Source organism: Gekko japonicus, unplaced genomic scaffold (assembly GCF_001447785.1).
Source record: "Gekko japonicus isolate JY-2015 unplaced genomic scaffold, Gekko_japonicus_V1.1 scaffold1732, whole genome shotgun sequence".
NCBI classification, from domain to species: Eukaryota; Metazoa; Chordata; class Lepidosauria; order Squamata; family Gekkonidae; genus Gekko; species Gekko japonicus.
The window spans coordinates 347998-370338 of NW_015175412.1; the positions used below are offsets into that span (position 1 = coordinate 347998).

Consider the following 22341-nt stretch of genomic DNA (forward strand, 5'->3'; position numbering starts at 1 on the left):
GAAGTGTGTCAGAAGGCAACACCCCCCGCTCAGGCTCCACTGGACTGTTTTGGATTGCTAGCTATTGGGGGGGGGGACGTGCAGATCTGTCCTCGCAGAGGAGGGAGAGCTTGTACCTGAATAAAACTTGGTCTTAAAGGTGCCCCTGGACTGTTTTGGACCTGGGGACCTGGGGACCGGGGGGGGGGGCTCTGCAGCTTACCTGGCTGCTTCTTGCTCTGACTGAGGGCTCCTGGGAAAGGGGGGTGGGGCTTGTTGCATGTGCCCGCCCCCTGGGCTCTTTACTGCCGGAGCTCCGCTCCTGTGCGCTCCTGCAGGAAATGACCCCAGCCAGTGAGGGTCCCTCTAGTTCAGCCTGTTGTCTCACACAGTGGCCACAAGCATACAGGGAACACAGGGAACACGGCTAAGTTAGATAAACACAGAAAACACCGTGTTGAAATAATAAACACAATTTTCACATGTACTTATAGCTAAATATATTTGCTTTTTATACACATCAACTCTAGTGTATTGTGAACACTTTCAAACTACAACATCACATTTCAAACCCTTCCAAACTAAGTTGTATCACATGAAGAGTCCAACTGTCTTCTTCCTGATGGAGGATAAATACCAATGTACAGTTATTTGTACCGAACAATGCAGCAACCTATTGTACATTTCCCAAGTGGTGATCCATCAGGTAAAGCTAGCAGGCAGCTTGTATTTCTCACTGTGATGATTCAGCTTAGCCAGCAAGCCTAGCAGATGTATTTTCCCTTGGAGTTCAGGGGAGGCGTGCCGCCGGCAGCCGCCCCTCTCCCTCCCCTCCTGCAAGATTTAGAGGGCCCGCTGATCAGCTGCAAGATTTAAAGGGCCCTCCAGCTGATGGGTGGGCCACGTTCTCCCACCGATGCGCTGGAGGGTCCTTAGAATGTCACAGAAGGGACTTCCGGTTGATGGCGGCGCGCTAGCAGACTCACCTCCCAGACCTCCCTGGGATGAAGCTGCGCTCCAGCCGAAGTAGGGGGTGTGCAGATTCGCAAACCCCCCCAGGGGCCCGGCGAAGGGACCCTGGCCATGGAACTTTTAAGAGGTTGCCTCTTTGACGGCGGAATGCAGAAGAATTGAGGCACCTCTTCATTCCGAAGGTCCGACGTGCTGTGAGACCGAATGGACTTTAGTGATGCTGACCGGGACAAGCGCAGGAGATCGAGCGTCAGAAATGAAGCTTAAAGTGAGGTTGAAAGACCAACTATGAACGTGAGTCAGTTTTAAAGCCTTTGAAAAGAAAAAAGATAGCTCCCCACCCCACCCCACGGAATGGGGAAAAGGCGAGCGGGGGAGGGACGCCTCCCATGCGCATGAACTTCTGAGTGATAGAGGGGGGGAGCGGAAGAAAACGCGAAGGAAATTGTCTAGAAGTACTTACCAGAGCGAGTTCAAGCATTCAAGCGCATATTCAGAGACTTTTAAAAAATTGCAAAAGTAAACAAACAATAAAGATGGCGGGGAAGAAGGACAAAGAAAAACTTTTGAAAGCGAAAGGGACTGAGAGCCCGAAACCGGAAGCTACCAGTGAGGTGGTATATATATATAAGAGAAGGGGAAAGGAGAAGTAAAGGCTGAAGGACTCTGAATTGTGCCTTTGAGAACTTTGAAATGGGATGATCGGGGGAACTGTTTTTAGACAGTTAAATTTAAGCTTTAAAGGAAAAGTACTATAAGAGATTGACTCAGTTTATAATGTGATTAATGTTGGGAAGACTTGATGTAATTAAGCTAGTAGGAGGATCTCCTCTCTTGGGTTTTTAGTTAGTAGTGGGTTCTTTACTTTATCCCGTATATGTAGTCCCCCTTCCTTTTTCTTCTGTTACAGTTTTGTAGTGACATTAAAAAATAATAAAAAAATCCCCTCCGGGGGCTCAAAAAAAAAAAAGAATGTCACAGAAGGGGGAGGAGGTATGTGTGGCCAGGATCACCACCTTTCTCTGTCCTTGACCAGTCCCGTTTCCTCCCCACGCAGGAGACAGAGCCGTCACTGGCCTGTGATGGATACGTTTGGGGCGCAGCCGGGCAGATGGCGGGTCCTTTGATAACATTCTGAGAGTGTCATCTCTGCCGAAGAGCGGCCAGGGATTTCATTATCTGGGGAGAGCAGGAATCTCGGCTTAAGCCGTAAAGACGATAAGGAGATAAAAGATGGTCTCCCCCCACCCCACCCCCAGTCCCAGGTCTGTGATCTCTCACTCCGGTGGCTGCTCTGGGAGGCATCTCTGCAAGGGAGGAAACAGGAGGCTGTCGGGACGAGTCTCTGGACTGCAGATTTCACAGGAAGCTCTTCAGGGCTCAGCGGTCCAGTTGCTGCCAATCTCCAGGTGGGCCCTGGAGATCTCCCAGCGTTGCAGCCAATGTTCCCTCTAAGCTGTGAAGTCCTGTGAGCAAACATTCTGCTTTTGTGAGCTACCGACATTGAAGTTGTGAGTGAACAATTTGGCTACTGCATCAATGAGTTTGCTCTGGAGTCCCAGTGTTGCCTCTAAGGTGAGTTAGTGTGAGCTGGCTCACAGTTCTTTAGCCTCCGGCTCACACGTTTTTGTCTCAGCTCAGGAAGGTGTCCGGTCCCCCACAGCTATTAATCCAATACACGTTTAGGCAAAGTAGTATTTTATTAAAGCTATGATAGAGCAGGAACAAATTCACTGCCCAGAATGCCTGGGCCAGGGTGGGCAAGGAATAATGTAATACATTCAAACAATCATCTCCATTCCCGCCGAGCGGGCAGACTCCAGGTTACGCGCTCAAAAGCCTGAGAAGCAACGTTCCTTAAAACCTAAACAATTACAGCTTCACACGGTGCAGTTCATTATACATTTGGCAAAGCAGCTCCCCCACACACCTGTTAACCTTGCAGATAAGGGTTGCCTAGCGTTTACAGACAGGAATGCATGAGACAAGATCATACACAGGGAAGATAGGGCATGCGCAGATGCCAGGGGAGGGGGGGGGTCTTCTATGGCAGCTAGCTGACAGAAGGATGGCTCCAGAGCACACTAATTTATGCAGCAGGCAAATCGCTCGCTCACCACTTTGATGCCAGCAGCTCACAAAGAAGAATTTTTGCTCACAAGGCTGCACAGCTTGGAGGGAACATTGCTCTGGAGCCATCCTTCCTGAGTTTAGACAAAAATGTGTGTGCCGGAGGCTAAAAAACTGTGAGCTGGCTCACACTCACTCAGCTTAGAGGGAACACTGGTTGCAGGTGATCTCCGGATGACAGAGATCAGTTCCCCTGGGAAAGAGAAGGGCTGCTTTGGAGGGGGGACTCTGTGGCCTCACATCCTGAGTTCCCTCCACAAACCCTGAAGAGCCTGGGACTTTTCAGTTTGGAGAGGAGACGACTTGGGGGGGGGGGAAGGGGAAGGGGAGAGGTGTCTAAAATCATGCCTGGGGTGGAGAGAGTTGTTCTCCCTTTCCCCAAAGAGAAGTTTTTCTCCCTCTCCCCCCAAAAAAATTAGAACTCGGGGGCATCCAGTGAAGCGGATGGGCAGTAGGTTCAGGACGGACAAAAGGAGATACTACTTTGCACAGAGAGTGATTGAAATGTGGGATTTGCTGCCAGAAGATGTTGTGATGGCCACAGGACTAAGCAGCTTGGAAAGGGGATTAGGGAGATTCATGGAGAAGTCTCTCAGTGGATACTAGCCATGGTGGCCGAGGGGAACCTCCACATCCAGAGGCATTAAAACACTCTGAATCCCAGAGCCGGGAGGCAACATCAGGGGAAGGCCTCGGCCTCTCTGCCCTGTTGTTGGCCCTCCAGCGGAACTGGTTGGCCACTGTGTGAGGCAGGATGCTAGACTGGATGGACCCTCCCTGGTCTGACCGAGCAGGGCTCTTCTGATGTTCTTATGAAGGCCTCGGCCTCTCTGCCCTGTTGTTGGCCCTCCAGCGGAACTGGTTGGCCACTGTGTGAGGCAGGATGCTAGACTGGATGGACCCTCCCTGGTCTGACCGAGCAGGGCTCTTCTGATGTTCTTATGAAGGCCTCGGCCTCTCTGCCCTGTTGTTGGCCCTCCAGCGGAACTGGTTGGCCACTGTGTGAGGCAGGATGCTAGACTGGATGGACCCTCCCTGGTCTGACCGAGCAGGGCTCTTCTGATGTTCTTATGAACGCGGCCTCTATATGCCCTGTTGTTGCCCCTTCAGAGGAACTGGTTGGGGCCACTGTGTGAGACATGATGCTGGACTAGGTGGACCCCTGGTCTGATCCAGCAGGGCTCTTCTGAGGTTCTCCCCATGTTCCACCCCCCAAATCTCCACAATGTTCCCAACCCAGAGAAGGCAACTCTACTTAGCAGATGGAGAAGAGCCCTTTCTCTCTGGCTGTAGAAAAGAGTAAGAGTTCAGGAGCCACCTTAAAGACTAACGAAGTGCTCCTGGACTGTTACTCTTCTCTACTGCTACGGACAGGCTGACATGGCTACTCATCTTGATCTTCTCTCTGGCTGCAGATCCAGAACCTCACATTCGATTTAAGACCCATTGAGGGCATCAAGTCCAAAAGCCAGATTTTCTGACAGAACAGGATTTGGCCAGCGAGAAATCTGAAGTGGAGGAGAACAGCAAAATAGTCCCAAATATACTGAATCCACCAATTATTGTTTAATTTTGTCATCCAGAAATTGCTTAGACGCCCACAAGTTGGCAGAAAAGCAGGTTTCACATTTTTTGGAATAAATGAAATAAATGGCACATCAAACATCATTCGCCAGTTATCAAATACTGGAATTAGATCTCTGATCAAACACAGGTATCAAATATTGGGTGGGTATTCGAGCATCCAGACTTTATTGGGAGAATATTTGATATCAAAAATTGCTGAACGGAAGAGGAGAAGAAGAGGAAGAGATTGGATGTATACCCTGCCCTTCACTACACGAGGCAGTCTCAGAGCGACTTACGATCTCCTTTCCCTTCCCCTCCCCACAACAGACACCCTGGGAGGTGGGTGGGGCTGAGAGAGCTGTGACAGAACTGCTCTTTCCAGAACAGCTCTGAGAGAACTTGTGTCTGATCCAAGGTCACACCAGCAGCTGCATGTGGAGGAGTGGGGAGTCAAACCCGGTTCTCCCAGTTTAGAGTCTGTGCTCCTAACCACTACACCAAACTGGCTCTCCGGAGCTGGAGGAGAATGTGGCGGGAGCGCATTCATTTGGTTTTTCATTTCAAACAGGACAGACAGTTCGGATTGGAGGGGCATTATCCAAGGCATATCTCCTCAGAGATTCCCACACACCGACAACTATGCATCGACATGGAATCTGGTGGCCCTCATAAGGGCCGAAAGGCATGCTACAAATTTCTTGAATAAAAATAAAATACAAACGATATTTGACAGACAGGGGGTGATGTTTTTGCTGTTCAGTCGCACAGTCGAGTCTGACTCTCCGCGACCCCATGGACCAGATCACGCCAGGCCCTCCTGTCTTCCGCCGTCCTCTGAAGTTTGCTCAACTTCATGTTCGTTGCATCTATGACACTGTCTAACCATCTCATCCTTTGCCGTCCCCGTCTTCTTTGACCTTCAATCTTTCCCAGCATCAGGGTCTTCTCCTCCAGTGAGGGCTCCCTTCTCATTGGGTGGCCAAAGTATTTGAGCTTCAGTTTCATTCTCTGGCCTTCCAGGGAACAGTCAGGGTTGATTTCTTTTAGGATTGCCTGCTATTTGCCGGTGAGAACTAGAAAGGAGCAGTCTGCTGGGGGGGGGGGGTTTGATAGCTGGGAGCTCTGGCTGTAGATGCCTGCTTCTTGCGCAGCTGTTTCAGGACATGAGGCCTCCTCCCACCCACCCCCATTGCAAAAAGAAACCGCCCATTGCTAGAGAACAGTCAAAGCTGATGTCCATACCCACTAAAGTCCATAGTAAAGTTACAATTGCTTAAGGTATCACAGAGAACGAGCCCCTCCTACTGGCCACGAGCAGTACTGCAACAATAACAAAGCTCCTTCTTTGGAGGTTTTCACGTAGAGGCTAGACGGACCTCTGACAGCCATGCTGATTCTGTGAACTGGGGCAGATTCTGAGAGGGAGGGCAGGAAGGGTTGCCTCAGTGCTTAGTTCTCGTGGCCCTTTCTTGCACGCCCAGGGAAATGCTGATCGCCCCTTTGGGGTCAGGAAGGAATTTTTCTCCAGGCCACGTGGGGGTCACTGGGGGTGTGGAGGGGGAGGTATTTGTGAATTTCTTGCATTGGGCAGGGGGTTGGACTAGATGACCCTGGAGATCCCTTCCAACTCTGTGATCCTTTGATTTATGGGAATTGCCCAGTTGGTCTGCTTACCTGTTGTATCAACTTTGTTCCACGTCTTACATCACTATATGCTTCCTGTGTGTAACTCTGCTGTACGATAAATAATAATAAAATTACACAGGTCTTTGATGTAGGAAGCTTTGACTCTCAAAAGCATAGGCCTTGGAAATCTTCAAGGGGTCGCAGTGTCAGTCTGCCTCCAGCAGTAGAAAAGGGCACCTGAAAAGACTAACAAAATTCGTGGCAGAGTGTGAGCTTTCGTGAGTCACTGCCCACTTCTTCAGATGTCGGAAGAATATAGATCAAGATGTAAATAGGTCAGGTAGCCCTGTCATAAGTCTGGGATGTGGAGGGGTGCCCTCCCGTCTTCTGTCTCGGCTCTCCCTGGCTCACCAACTGTTTGCTGTCTTATACTTGATCTTGTAGATGTTACAGCTGTGGTTTTCTCGGCTGGGAAAGTTAACGGCTTTTTGCTTTGCCTGCTTGCTTTGCCCGTGCGCGCAAAACATATCCATTGGCTTATGCTTACAGGGGGGGATGTTTGATTCTAGTATAAGTCAGAGGCCCTTGGTGTAGTGCCAGTTTGGTGTAGGGGTTAAGTGCGCGGACTCTAATCTGGGAGAACCAGGTTTGATTCCCCACTCCTCCACTTGCAGCTGCTGGATGACCTTGGGCAAGCTGTTGTTCTCTCAGAGCTGTTCTCTCAAGGACAGTTCTGTCAGAACTCTCTCAGCCCCACCTGCCTCACAGGGTGTCTGTCGTGGGGAGGGGAAGGGAGAGGAGTTTGTAAGCTGCTCTGAGACTCCTTCGGGTTGTGAAGGGCCAGGTATAAATCCAATCGCTTCCTCCTCCTCCTCCTCCTCCTCCTCCTTCTGCTTCTTCATCATCTCTGGCCTGGGGAATTCCCGGAGATTTGGAGGTGGAGTCTGAGGAAGGCTCCTGAGAATGGGGGGGGGGACTTCAGTGGGGTCCAAGGCCACAGAACCCACCCTCCAAAGCAGCCATTTTCTGCAGGGGGAACTGATCACTGCCGTCTGGAGATCAGTTGTACTTCTGGGAGGTCTCCAGCTCCATCCTTGAGGCTGGCAACCAGGGGAGGAGGAGGAGGCCCCACTCCCGCCCTTTCCTGAATCACTCTGTTCCCAGCCTTCCAGTTTGTAAGCCAGGATCCATCCTTCCTTCCTTCCTTCCTTCCTTCCTTCCTTCCTTCCTTCCTTCCTTCCTTCCTTCCTTTCCGGAAATTTTCCATCTCTTCTCGAGGCAGGGCCCAGGAACGTCCTGGAATTACATGTGCTCTTCAGACTAGAAAGATCAGTTCCCCTGGAGAAAATGGCTGCTTTGGAGGGTGGCATTCTACCCCACTGAAGTGTCTCCCCTTCCCAGACCCCAGCCTCCCCACAGGCTCCACTACAAGAAGACGACGAGGAGGAGGAGATTGGATTTGCACCCCACCCATCACTACCCGAAGGACTCTCAGAGCTGCTTACCATCTCCTTCCCCTCCCCTCCCCTCCCCACAACGGACACCCTGTGACTTTGGAAGTAGGTGGGACTGAGAGAGCTCTTTGGGGGACGGCCCTTGAGAGAACAGCTCTGAGAGAACTTGCGACTGACCCAAGGTCGCTCCAGCAGCTGCATGTGGAGGAGCGGGGAATCAAACCCGGTTCTCCTAACCACTACAGCAAAGAAGGCTCCACCACAACCCTCCAGAGGAACCGGTTGTCCGCTGTGTGAGACAGGTTGCTGGTCTGTTCCAGCAGTGCTCTTATATTCTTATGAAGGCCTCGGCCTCTCTGCCCTGTTGTGGGCCCTCCAGAGGAACTGGCTGGCCACTGTGTGAGGCAAGAGGCTGGACTAGAGGGACTCTCACTGGTCCGACCCAGCAGGGCACTTCTGAAGTTCTTATGAAGGCCTCGGCCTCTGTGCCCTGTTGTTGTCCCTCCAGAGGAACTGGTTGGCCACTGTGTGAAACAGGTTGCTGGACTGGATGGACCACTGGTCTGATCCAGCAGGGCTCTTCTGATGTTCTAATGAAGGCCTCAGCCTCTCTGCCCTGCTGTTGGCCCTCCAGAGGAACTGGTTGGCCACTGTGTGAGTCAGGATGCTGGACTAGATGGACCCCTGGTCTGATCCAGCAGGGCTGTTCTGATGTTCTTATCAGGGGAAGGTCTCGGCCTCTCTGCCCTGTTGTTGGCCCTCCAGAGGAACTGGTTGGTCACTGTGTGAGGCAGGATACAGGACTGGATGGACCACTGATCAGATCCAGCAGGGCTCTTCTTATGGTCTAACGAAGGCCTTGGCCACTATATGCCCTATTGTTGGCCCTCCAGAGGAACTGGTTGGTCACTGTGTGAGGCAGGATACAGGACTGGATGGACCACTGATCAGATCCAGCAGGGCTCTTCTTATGTTCTAGTGAAGGCCTCGGCCTCTCTGCCCTGTTGTTGGCCCTCCAAAGGGTCAGCGCGACCCTGAGTGCAGATTTCCTAACACCCCACCACCCCAAATTTTCTGGCTGTGCCCCTGCTGTCAGGTACAATGGAAACTTTGAAGTCCTCAAAAACCAGAATAGTCAGGCCAGCATGGATGCTCTGAGGCATCATAGTCTGGCCAACCGTGACAAAAGGATGGCACAGCTCCCGGCACTCGGCACTCCTCAGGGATGTGACCGCCTTTGATTCTTAAGAACATAAGAACATAAGAGATGCCAATGTTGGATCAGGCCAAAGGCCCATCCAGTCCAACACTCTGGGTCACACAGTGGCCAGAAATACCAGGTGCCCTCAGGAGGTCCAGCAGTGGGGCCAGGACATTAGAAGCCCTCCCACTGTTGACCCCCCCAAGCACCAAGAAGACAGAGCATCCCTTGCCCCAGAGCCCCTATCTATACCTTGTGGCTAATAGCCACTGATGGACCTCTGCTCCATATGCTTATCTAATTCCCTTTTGAAGCCGTCCATGTTTGTAGCCGCCACCACCTCCTGTGGCAGTGAATTCCAAGTGTTCATCACTCTTTGGGTGAAGAAGGACTTCCTTTTATCCGTTCTAACCCGACCGCTCTGCAGTTTCATGGAGTGCCCACGAGTTCTTGTATTGTGATTCTTGTTGCAGGTGGTGCGGGATCAGATCTCTCACTGCACGGTGAAGCTACGCCAGACAACGGGCCTGATGGAGTATTGTCTGGAAGTCATCAAGGAGAACGACCCCAGCGGATTCCTGCAGGTGGGGGGACGATTCTGTTCTCTTTGCATGTTCCTTTGGGGGGGGCGGAGTCAAGAGTCACGGGAAAAGAAAAAGTGGAAAGGAGCAGGAAAAGAGGAAGACCCAACATGAGATGGATAGACTCCGTCAAGGAAGCCGCGGCCGTCCGTTTGCACGACCTGATAATGAGAGGACATTGGGGGGGGGGTCATCGTTTCATAGGGTCACCACAAGTCAAAAGCAGCGTTCCTTCTAAGCTGAGCTAGTGTGAGCCAGCTCACAGTTTTTTAGCCTCCGGCTCACACCTTTTTGTCTTAGCTCAGGAAGGGATGGCTCCAGCGCAAACTGATTGATGCAGCAGCCAAATCGCTCACTCCCAACTTTAATGCTGGTAGCTCAGAAAGTAGAGTTTTTGCTCACCGTACTCCACTGCTTAGAGGGAGCCTTGGTCAAAAGGGACTTGACCACATTTTAACACGCACGTGGTGTGTAGGGGAAGAGATACTAAAGATGGAGTACGGACCAACTGTCAGCCAAACCAGTGGTTATGTAGTAGTAGTAGCATAGATTTATTGTATGTCGCCAAAGGCCCTCATAATGAAAGATTAAGAACATAATGATAAAAATTATTCAAACAGAACTAAGAACAGCATTAAAAATACAGGATAGAAGATAAGTTACAAGAGCAAATTAGTGTTAGATTACGAAGATAAAATACAGTTGGGGGTCAGCCTTAATAAACCTAATTAGCCCGGTCAATTATAAATATTGATTCACAATGAAATTATAAACATCGAAAATAAATCTGGTAAGTAATGAAAAATAATTATCTGCTGAGGCAGCAAACTTGGCCCTGAGTTATTTTGTAGCCAGGGCTAAGAGAGTTCTGAGCCTAGAAGTCTTTAAATTCTTCCTTTGCTCCAAAACATAGATCGTATGGAGACATTGCCTCTTTTATTAGAAGATAATAGCAGACCTATCACTCTTCCAGCTGCAAAATTTTGTGCGTTTGTGATAGATTTTCGCAGCCATTCAAATGTGGTCTAGCTCTTTATATTTTAGTAATCTGCTTACAACTAAGAAGTTAAGAAGCCATAAGAGGTAGGTAGGTAGGTAGGTTGGTAGGTAGGTAGGTAGGTAGAGAAAGAGAGAGAGAGGTGATGGATGTAGACAGACAGACAGATTATGGATGATAAAGAGATGGATGGATGGTTGGATGGTTGGATGGATAGATAGATAGATAGATAGATAGATAGATAGATAGATAGATAGATAGATGATTGATAGATGATGATGATAATGGTAGGTAGGTAGGTAGGTAGATAGATGATAGACAGACAGACAGATGATGGATGATAGATGATGGATGATAGATTAGATAGATAGATGATAGATAGATGATAGATGATAGATGATGGATGATCGATAAATGATAGATTGCAGGGCTCTTTTTGTAGAAAAAGCCCAACAGGAACTCATTAGCATAATAGGCCACACCCAACAGCAGAAACTCATTCGCATATTAGACCACACCCCATGACAGTGCAGTTCATTAGCATATTAGGCCGCACCCCCATGTTACTTGAAGTGTGGTCATCCAGCCACACCCACCTTTTGCTTCTTATTCTGTTTACTTTGTTTATTGTCAAAACCCAGGGCCTTTTTTTGTAGCAGGAACTCCTTTGCATGTTAGGCCACACACCCCTAATGTAGCCAATCCTAATGAGTTTCTGCTGTTGGGTGTGGCCTGTTATGCTAATGAGTTCCTGCTGGGCGTGGCCAATTCGGGAGCCAGACGGAACTCCGTTCCTGTGCGTTCCTGCCCCAAAATAGCCCTGGATAGATGATGGATGATAGATAAATAGATGATAGAAAGATGGTTGATAGATAGATGATAGACGGTGGATGCTAGATGGACAGATGATGGATGATAGATGATAGATAGATAGACAGACAGATAGAATTTTAAGAAATGCTCTGGGAAAGCGTGGATAAAGACCAATTAGAAGCCCTGTTCAGAAGGCACCCCATCTGGCTCCACCCACTTTCTAAAAAAAATTAGAGGGCACCCTGACGCCCATGGGCACCGCGTCGGGGAACCCCGCAGTACACATTTATTCCCGGCACATGTTTATCATTATCTGCCCTACGTGCTTATTCTCGCATCTCCTCCGCCATCAGATCTCCGACGCGCTTATCCGGAGGGTCCACCTGACCGAGGATCAGTGGGGGAAGGGGACGCTCTCCCCGAGGATGACGACGGACTTTGACCTGAACTTGGACAGCGCACCGCTGCTGCAGTCCATCCACCAGCTCGACTTCGTACAGATGAAAGGTACAGGCGCTTAGGAAGACCTCGAAAACCCGAGGCCGCTCAGTTCGCAGCGCTGGAGGCCAAAAATCCAAACTAAACAAGTTATAGGCATAAATAGAGCGGTAAGATCAAAAACTCTATTGGAAGAGCACGTGTTGTGGGGGAGGGGCTGGGATACAATGGAAGAACATCTGCTCGGCATGCAGAAGGGTCCCAGGTTCGATCCCCGGCATCTCCAGTTAAAAGGGCCAGGCAGGAGGTGATGGGAAAGACCTCCGCCTGAGACCCTGGAGAGCTGCAAAGAGGGGCTGTGGCTCAGTGGCAGAGCCTCTGCCTGGCATGCAGAAGGTCCCAGGTTCAATCCCCGGCATCTCCAGTTAAAAGGACCAGGCAGGAGGTGATGGGAAAGACCTCCGCCTGAGACCTTGGAGAGCTGTAAAGAGGGGCCATGGCTCAGTGGCAGAGCATCTGCTTGGCATGCAGGAGGTCCTAGGTTCAATCCCCGGCATCTCCAGTTAGAAGAACCAGGCAGGAGGTGATGGGAAAGACCTCAGCCAGAGACCCTGGAGAGCTGTAAAGAGGGGCCGTGGCTCAGTGGAAGAGCCTCTGCTTGGCATGCAGAAGGTCCCCGGTACAATCCCCGGCATCTCCAGTTAAAAAGGACCAGGCAGGCGGTGATGGGAAAGACCTCAACCTGAGATCCTGGAGAGCGGCTGCCTGTCTGAGTAGACAATGCTGACCTGGATGGACCAAGGGTCTGATCCGGAAAAGGCAGCTTTATGCATCTACTGAATGGGGGGGGGGGGGCTGGTGAGGAATCCCTGATTGTGTAGGGCATCTAAACCACCACCACCCCCAATTTGGGGTCTAAGACAGTGAGGGCTAGGCTATAGGAAGGGAGGGGCAAATTTTGCCCCATTGAGAGATTGTTCTTCAGGGCAGTGTTTGACTTGCCACCATAAGAAGGAGTGGCAGCCAGTTGCTTGCCCAGGGGTTTACTCAGGGACTTCTCTAGCAGGGGGGTGAGGGTTGCCAACATCACCCGGACGTGACCTCATCACGTCAAGGATGTCACGCAGCGACACTCCCAGAAGGCCCCCCAGATCCCCCCCGCCGGCAAGACAAAGGGACCTGGCAACCCTAGGCTAGCGCCTGGGAGACCCAGATTCAAACCCCCAGTTGTGCCATGGCAGCTTGCTGGGTGTCCTGGGGCCGGTCCCACACTCTCATCCTCACCTACCTCGCGGGGTTGTTGTGAGGATGACATTGTTGTACATATTAGATTCCATGTCAAAAACGAAGTCAAATGAGGAGGAAGATCTATGTTTTATTTCGATTCACAGAAAAAACAATTGGACCAAATAGTCCGTCCATAATTGACTACTTCCTTCTCAGCATATTTAGGAAATAGGCTTCAATTAACAGGAAAACAATTAGACCCAATAGTTAATCCGAAATTGACAACTTTCTTCTTTTTCTTCTTCATCTTCTCCTTGAACCTATTCTGAACATATTCGGGTAATACACGATATTTTATACATGGACTGACATCATCAAGAAGACAATATTCAAAAAACATAATTGGTTACAAAAGACAGTGGTGATTTGAGTAATAATCCTCTGATTGGCCAGATATAAAGAAACATATATCTACGTCAAACTAAGTGTTTACTTAACCTAATCTAAATGATAATGGGCAAGGATTCTTCATATCCCAAACAAAAGTATTCATTACTGATACGAGACTAAAATCTTATCTGACCCAGACGTTGAAAGGTTTGCCCTAAGAACTACAGAATCATGAACTTTGTACCTATTATGTTGTCTGCTAACAATATCAGACCTACAAGAGGAAAGCCTTCTATATAACAGGCCTTTCTAACATCCTAATAAAATATGACTTAAAGAATAAATCTATCAAAACCAGAGAAATATGTATACAAACAATCAAGAAGGAAAAAACCTATATATAAAAATCTTTATATTCCCATTCAGACTACTACATGGAGGCAAGGAGAATGATGGAAGCTGCTTTGGGTTCCCGTTGGGGAGACAGGCGGGGTACAAATGAATTAAATTCCTTTACTAAGAGGGAGGTCAGCAGCGACGTAATGTCATGGATTCCTCCCTCTGAAGCGACCCTTTCCTCCAGTGGAGCTAATCACTGTAGTCTGGAGACCGGTTGTAACTGCAGGTCCCACCTGGAGGTTGGCATCCCTAGCTACCCAGGGCTCTTCTTGTAGCAGGAACTCCTTTGCATATTAGGCGACACACCCCTAATTTAGCCAATCCTCCAAGAGCGTACAGTAGCCCCTGTCAGAAGAGCTCTGAAAGCTCTTGGCGGATTGGCTACATTAGGAGTGTGTCCGCCTAATATGCAAAGGAGTCCCTGCTACAAAAAGAGCCCTGATTCACACCCCTAATGTAGCCAATCCTCCAAGAGCTTACAGTAGCCCCTGTCAGAAGAGCTCTGTAAGCTCTTGGCGGATTGGCTACGTTAGGGGTGTGTCCGCCTAATATGCAAAGGAGTCCCTGCTACAAAAAGAGCCCTGCACCCCTAATGTAGCCAATCCTCCAAGAGCTTACAGTAGCCCCTGTCAGAAGAGCTCTGTAAGCTCTTGGCGGATTGGCTACATTAGGGGTGTGTCCGCCTAATATGCAAAGGAGCCCCTGCTACAAAAAGAGCCCACACCCCTAATGTAGCCAATCCTCCAAGAGCTTACAGTAGCCCCTGTCAGAAGAGCTCCTGCTACAAAAAGAGCCCTGCAAGCCCACCTTCATCACCCTTTGGCTACCCCAGCTTGGCGCAGCATTGCACTGTGGGACTTCAGCACTGTTGCTATCCTGTCGGCTCCCGAACAGAGGTTCGCTCTCTCCCGGCTTGCTTTTCGTCCATTAAAATGTTCCGAAATCGCCTGCGAATTTCGACCAAGCGAATCCTTGTCGAGCCCAGAGGCTAAAGATTCCCATTGTGGCTGGCGGGAGAAGTCGGGGTTACACTAATGTCTGTTTAGCTTCCTCCCCAGTGCCGGCCGCCCCGATCCTGCAACTGGAAGAATGCTGCACCCATAACAACAGCGCCACCTTGTCCTGGAAGCAGCCGCCTCTCTCCACCGTGCAGGTGGACGGGTACATCCTGGAACTGGATGACGGGAACGGGGGGCAGTTCAGGGTGGGTATTGCAGAGAATTGGAATTCTGACAAAGCGTGGTTGAGTGCAGGAACAGAATGGCTCCTACAAAATGGCTCCTGCGGGAGGCGGAGCCAGCCGCAAAATGGCTGCCGTGGTGTGGTGTGGTGGCGGCTACTGCTAAAGCAACGTTTTTAAAAATCTGCACCGCCATCAAATCTCCAATGGCCAATAGGCCAACCCACTCTTTAAAACCCTTTGGTAGGCACCAGGAAAGGAGTCATGGCGCCCATGGGCACCTTTCCTGGTGCCTCCCAGTTTGGTGTAGTGGTTAGGAGCGCGGGCTCTAATCTGGGAGATCCGGGTTTGATTCCCCACTCCTCCACATGCAGCTGCTGGTGTGACTGTGGGTCAGTCACAAGTTCTCTCGGAGCTGTTCTCTCAAGGGCAGTCCTCAGGAGAGCTCTCTCAGCCCTCACACCTCCCAAGGTGTCTGTTGTGGGGAGGGGAAGGGAAAGGACATTGTGAGCCGCTCTGAGACTCCTTCGGGTAGTGAAAGGTGGGGTATAAACCCGATCTCCTCCTCTTCTTCTTCTCCCAAATGTTTTTAGAAAGCAGGTGGAGTCTTTGCCCAGCAAGGCTTCTGACTGGTCGTTGAAAATCTAATTGGCTGTCAAAAAATAATTAAAAGTTGCTTTGGCAGCAGCTGCCACCGCAGCACAAAACCTTCCCTTCAGTCATGCCGTGAAGCAGTGTGTATAGTTTTAAATGATATGTTCATCAAAAAGGCATCCTAGTAAACAGGTCTTCTGCCTGAAATGTTGACAAGTTACTATTAGAGTTCTGTGTGACTTCACCAGAGGTCATTTCGGGGGGGGGGGCCAGGAGGAGGCAGGAGAAGAGGTAGGGTAAGTTGCTTCCTCCCTGCCTCTCCCCACCCCTGGCTGCCTGGGGCCAGGGAGGGCCTTCGCGGTTCTTCCTTGCACTCCGTCCGGCCTTGCAGGTCCACCACCGGGCCCCTCATGGGGCTCGGCAGTGGAGCTGTAAGGCCGCCGCCGGCGGCCGGGACCGTTGGGGGCGGGGTGTGTGGCCTTATGACACACTTCCGGTGATGTCAGGGGGTGTGGCCTTATGGCACACTTCCGGTGATGTCAGGGGGTGTGGCATATGCTAATGAGTTATGCTAATGAGTTCCCCTAGCTCTTTTTCTACGAAATGACCCCTGGACCTCACTCCCTGACATGTTGTGGTTGGCTCCGCCTCTTGCTGGGTCGGTAGAAAGCCGTTTCCTCTGTTTGGCATCTAGGAGGTATACGTTGGGAAGGAGACCATGTGCACCGTGGACGGGCTTCACTTCAACAGCACCTACAGCGCTCGGGTCAAGGCTTTCAACAAAACCGGGGTCAGCCCCTACAGCAAGACGCTGGTCCTGCAGACCTCTGAGGGTAAGCCACAGCCGCAAGGGCCTTCTTCCGCGGGCAGCCGAGTGTCCCCATGAGCGTACACACCAAGGGTCCACTCTTTTAGGGGTGCGTGCATCGTTTGGCGCCGCCCCTTATCAGTAGTCCACTTGCAGAGTCGGGACGAAACAAACAAAAGAGGGGAAGTTGGACTGCAGGAATTATTTGCTTCCCTTTTGCCCTTAAAATGCGTCGTTCAAGAGGCCATGTTTTCTCGAGAAAGGAGCTGCTGTTCCAGAGGTGTCCCCCATCCTGGGTGGAAAGCAATTTGTCCCCCCCCCGTCACCTGCCTCGTGCCTTTCCCACACCCCGGCATTCCCTTTCTGCCTTCCTCCCAACGTCTTGATTCTTAAGCTCTCAGCCTCCCCCAAATACCGGAAGGATACCCTGTGGCAATATTATCAATATGAGTTTTTGATTGAGTGCTCCTATGCAGCTAGGAAAGTCACCGGTTGGTTTGCCCAGGCATTTTGCTCTGGGGATGTATATGTATATCTGCCTGGATATGGAATTTCTTGAGTCTTTTTGTCGGGTGTACATGCGTAAATATCAAAAAGGACAAAGAAGAAAAAAGGGGGGGAAACTGAACCTAAACCTAGAATTCAGAACCTAAAAAGGTTAGTCAGGCATAGAAAAGGGCCAACTCTAAAAATCTAATCATAAAATATACAAAAATATATATGTGTGTTTATTCAACATAAATTAAAATAACAAACAAGGGCCCATTCATACTTCATATAAAACTATAAAAACATACAAGGGCTAATAAGATAGACCTAATAAGATAGACCTAACGCGTTTTGGCCTTTACAGGCCTTCCTCAGAGGTCTAATACATACAGAACATATTGGCTGATGTGCAAAAATACATACAATTCTACATATACAAAATATGGAGTAAAGACCAGAAATCAATTGTTCCAAAGTTTAACCACTGGGCAAGGAAAAGAAATACAGAAATACAAATGAAGCCTCCAGTGAAATCACATGTCCAGTGGTATTTCTCTCTGGTCAACTGTATATTCATCTAAGGTTGTACAGCCAAATGTTCCAAATAAAATGTTCCTTAGGTTAAAAGCAGTGTTGATCAAAAAGGTGTTGGGCCTATATTAATTTATGTTGAATAAACACACACATATATTGTTGTATATTTTATGATTAGATTTTTAGAGTTGGCCCTTTTCTATTCATGCGTAAATATCACCATTTTTTACACAACAGGAAGAATGTCATTTTCTCAGCGCTGACTTTTGACCTGGATGTGATGGCACAGGGATGTGGCAAACGAGACATGATAGTACATCCCCGCTGAATGCCCTCCCCTCCTCGACCTCCAACCTCCCCAGTCAATGCCCCCCCCCCCCGATTTCCAGGAATTTCCCAAGACAGCCTTGACCACCCTAGCTAAGATTAACGTATTGTCTCCTAGACTAGGCCGAATCCTGTTGTCGCAACCAGGACACCAAGATCTTGCTTGCGATGGACTCTGGACCAACACATTGGTTATGGCTGCTTGAATTGCATTACCCTGGGTTTGATGACACCAATGTGAGACTTTGTTGTGCCTTCTCTCCTTGCCTGGTGCGGGTGGGAATGTGGCTCAGTGGCAGAGCACAGGCTTTGCCCGCAGAAGGTCCTACGTTCAGTCCCTGTCATCTCCAAACAAAAGACCTCAGTTGTGGGGAAAGACCTGTCTCTAACCTAGAATAGTGAGGAGGATCAGTCAGCAAACAGGTACTGAAGGACAGCAGGATTGGATCCAGTGGCGTTCAGAGCTCCTTCCATCTTCAGGTGGGATCCGATGGCTGCTACCCAACCGCCAGCTGCAAAGAATAACAGAGGGCAGTGCACTGAGTGGCCTTGCGTTATGCTGTTAGTCTTTTCCAGAAGAGATCTTGGCGGCCTGATTCAGACTCCTCTCTCCAGAAGCCTTCTTTATATGTCAGCTTCTGGTAACAAGAGGCGTTTCCGCATTCTCATTTTGTAAGTTCCTGTTTCTTTAAGGGGGGGGTCTGTTCTCGTCATATTTTGCTCCCTCTAGTGGTCGATTCGGTATTACACTGGTTTATGTCCAGCATATCTTCCTGCAGATTTAAACGGCCGGTTTTTTTATGCTGGACATAAACCACTGTAGTATCGAATCAACCACTAGAGGGAGGAAAACACGTGCAGAACAGGAAAAAATCCTGAGCGGAAAGGAATACTGGAAAATTCCGTGAACCGGTTGTAAGACAACAGGCCAGGCCGGTATTTGAGCCGGACAGTGTTGCAATGCTGTTCTTCTGCTGCAAAAATGTCCTCGACTGAATTCTCCTTTGCACAATCTTTGATCGAATATGGATTTGATAAGAACCACAAAGACTCATGGGGAAAACCACAGGGGGTGGGGGTGGTGAATGAGGGCTCCTGGATACCAAGACCGGGTTACGGTCTCCTTCTGCTTTGTGTCGCACTTTCTAGCCGATGCGGTTATTCCTGCACAATGAGGACTAGCCCTGTGCATTCTTGGTCAAACGGCAACAGGCAACTGGGACTCTCCAGTGCCGTAGAAGCTGTCTTGTGTGCTCTCTGGGACAGCATTTACTTTATATATTTTAATCATTTTTATCCCTTCTTTCGGCCCAATCAGGGCTCACGAGGCAGCAAGCATAAAAACGTAAAAACATTTCAGTAATTTAAAAATTAAAAATTGAGAGCCAGTTTGGTGTAGTGGTTAAGTGTGCAGGCTCTAATCTGGGAGAACCGGGTTTGATTCCCCACTCCTCCGCTTGCACCTGCCGGATGACCTTGGGCAAGCCATAGTTCTGCCAAGAGCTGTCCTTGAAAAAGAGCAGTTTCTGTCAGAGCTCTCTCAGCCCCACCTACCTCCCAGGGTGTCTGTTGTGGGGAGGGGAAGGGGAAGGAGTTTGTAAGCCGCTCTGAGACACCTTCGGGTCATGAAGGGCAGGGTATAAATCCAATCTCTTCTTCTAAAAATGCAGTTAAATTATTTGTTTGTTTATTTTTAATCTTTTTTTGAAATGTACTTACTTTTTAATAAGTAAAACATATCACAATAAAAACCCAGTGAACGCAATCAGTCTAAAAACAACTAAAACCAAGAACGGTTAATCAGTTAAGAGATGGTGAAAATATATATATAAAAATTATAAAAATTATTCAGTTAGAACACTTCAGTGCTAGGAAGAGAGCCAGGAACCATTATTGGGGGTATGCCAGATGAAACAAAGTAGTCTTTACCTGCTGGCGAAAGACACTGATAGAGGGAGACAGACGAAACTCCCTGGGGAGGGAGTTGCAAAGTTTTGGTGCCACCACCAAGAAGGCCGTGTCTCAGGTCACTGCTCATCTAGCTGCAGGTGTCAGGGACAACTGAAGGAGGGCCTCTGCAAATGACTAGAATGTGTGGGTAGGTCCAGTAAGCTCCTCCAACCCTGTTGCGTTTACACAGGAAAGGGCTCGTTGCCTCTTGCTGGAACTGCATCTCAGGTAATGCCCGAAAGACGGAGTTCTGACCTCGCGTTTGCCTTGATCTTGCGTTTAGACTCCGAGCCCGAGGAGCAGGCCCTGACCTTCCCTGTGCCTTTGGAAAGGCTGCAGCTGCGTAGATCCAACCCCTTCTCTTCCACCTTAAACCTGCAAAACAGCTTTCCGGGGAGATCCTACTTTGAGCTCCGATCCTCGTCCCACCAAATGAGCTTGCACTCTTCTTTGCAGTCTCTCAATTCCGCTGGTGGGTGAGCCGAGCACGCCGGGCGTTGCCTGTGGCGCTGTGCTTCCGGACGTCCCCCTGCTTGTCTGGGGAGTCCGGTTCTTGTTTTGTTGCCGTTTTGCTGCTTTTCTTTTTTTTGGATTTTTTTGGTTCCCCCCCACGCCCTCCCCCATGGCATTCATGTGAGACGGGGTCAGTCGTTCTGTGTTGTCAGTGCCCTGCTTCCCCATGTGGAGGAAACGCTGAAGATGTGGACTCGTGCTGTGTTTGTTTCTGTCTTACAACCGTACTGGGTAGACAGGCAGTCTCTGTGCCGAAGCCGCTTCCTGAAGGCTCCATGGTCAGGGTGGAGGCATATGGAATAGAGAAAAGAGAAGGGAATTGTCACAAACGTGCAAAGTATGTTTCTGGAAGTGACATCATCGCGCCAGGCACATCGTCAGGGGACGCTCTAGCAATTGGCCTGAAAACTCTATGGTAACCATAGAGTTTTTAGGGTGATTGATAGAGCGTCCCCCTGGTGACGTGCCCAGCACAACAACGTCACCTCCAAGTGATGTCATCACACTGGTCACATGGCCATGATCCTGGCACTTTGGGGGGGGTTGCCCGCTTTAGGGCCCCCCGATCTGCTGGCCTGGATCCGGCTGACGGGGGGAACCCCACCCCCAAAGTGCTGGGATCACGGCGACGTGCCCAGCGTGATGACATCACTCAGAGGTGACGTCGTCAGGCCGGGCACATCACCAGGGGGACGCTCTAACAATCACCCTAAAAACTCTATGGTTACCATAGAGTTTTTTAGTCCAATTGCTAGAGCATCCTTTGGCGATATGCCTGCCGCGATGATGTCACTTGCAGGCGATGTCACTGCAGTGCGTGCACTATGCGCATGCGCCAGAAGACCCCGACCAGTGGCCTGGAGCCCCCCTCCAGCAGCCAGGTAGAACCTGGCAACCCTAGAGAGATCTAATTTCCAGGAGGCAGCTGTTTTGGCCTTTGAGTTGCTAGCCCCCCAAGTGGGAGCAGGGGATCCTCCGGTTTGTCGGGCTCCAATCCGCCGTTGACGAGCTGGCCGGCAACAGGAAGCCCCGCCCCCAACACCCAACGCCCAGCACAGCGTCCCCAGCGTGACGTACCCCGATGAGGCCCCACCCCTCCCCAACCCCCGCCTTCCCCAGGCTCCACCCCCCCCCAATCTCCAGGAATTTCCCAACCCGGGTTTGGCAACCCTAGTTAGGGCATTCGGTGAGCCAGGCCAGCCTTTATTCCTTCAGCGATCAGCCAGAAAGGATGGAGATTCTGCAGGGTTCTGTCCTTGGCTTGCCACTGGCGGCAGGTGCTCTCTGTCCCGGTGCAAGGATCTGTGTGGTCTTGAGGCCCCTTCTCACACGCTGTCAAAAGGGCCCCGATCCTCCTGTTCCTCCTATGCGAGACTCAACATTTGCATTTTTCCTTTTTGGGAAATTCTCCTGTCGCCGCACGCTTATGCCCCTCGTCGTCCCATCAGCACGCGGCCATAAGCCGATGGAGAATGGCCCCGGGCGTTTTCTTTTCTTTCCACCCCCTGATTTGGAATGAGGAATGACGCTGTCTTTCAGTTGCTGGGCAACCCAGCGGGGCCACGGCTTGGATCTCCCTTTTTTTGGTTTTATCCCCCACCCCACCCCGTTGTGCTTTTCTATGGGTTTTGCACTTCCAATGCTTTCACGCGACTGGCTTTTGACATTTCCCGTTTCTGGACGTCTTCTGCCTCGTGTCCAGTGTACGGAGAGTTGACGGTTTTGCCTGCTTACCTGTATGTGGAGTTTGTCTCTTTGGAGCAACCCGGTCTTCAGCCGGGCAGAGAGGGACGGGGAGGGAGACGAGCCCTTAAAAATGTCTGTTTTGATGCTTTTTTGCTGCTTTTACCATTATTTAAGGAGAACCCATATACTGGGAGAGCACCCAGTCAGGACAAAGGTGACTTCCCAAGCCGGTTCGAGGCCAGATTCGTTGGAAAGGCTGCCCCCTAAACTCATATCAATGAAGTTGGATGCACAAAATTCTGCTCTGTGTCTAGAGTATCTGGCTGCCAACCTCCAGGTGGGAAGAAGCAAACAACCGTGATGTATTATGCCCAGGGGTCATTTCCTGCAGGAGCACACAGGAGTGGAGCTCCGGCAGTAAAGAGCCCAGAGGGTGGGCACATGCAACAAGCCCCGCCCCCTGCTCCCAACAGCCCTCAGTCAG

The 22341-nt window shown here is 50.2% G+C and overlaps 1 protein-coding gene across 1 annotated transcript in view; it reads left to right on the forward strand.

Moving 5' to 3' along the window:
* Positions 1-22341, forward strand: part of LOC107122630 (E3 ubiquitin-protein ligase TRIM9) — a 100248-nt gene that overhangs the window by 59213 nt on the left and 18694 nt on the right. Inside the window, exons 4-7 of the mRNA XM_015425745.1 lie at positions 9405-9515; positions 11676-11835; positions 14835-14980; positions 16245-16383. Of these exons, the coding sequence (XP_015281231.1) occupies positions 9405-9515; positions 11676-11835; positions 14835-14980; positions 16245-16383 (556 nt within the window). The remainder of the gene's footprint in view (positions 1-9404; positions 9516-11675; positions 11836-14834; positions 14981-16244; positions 16384-22341) is intronic.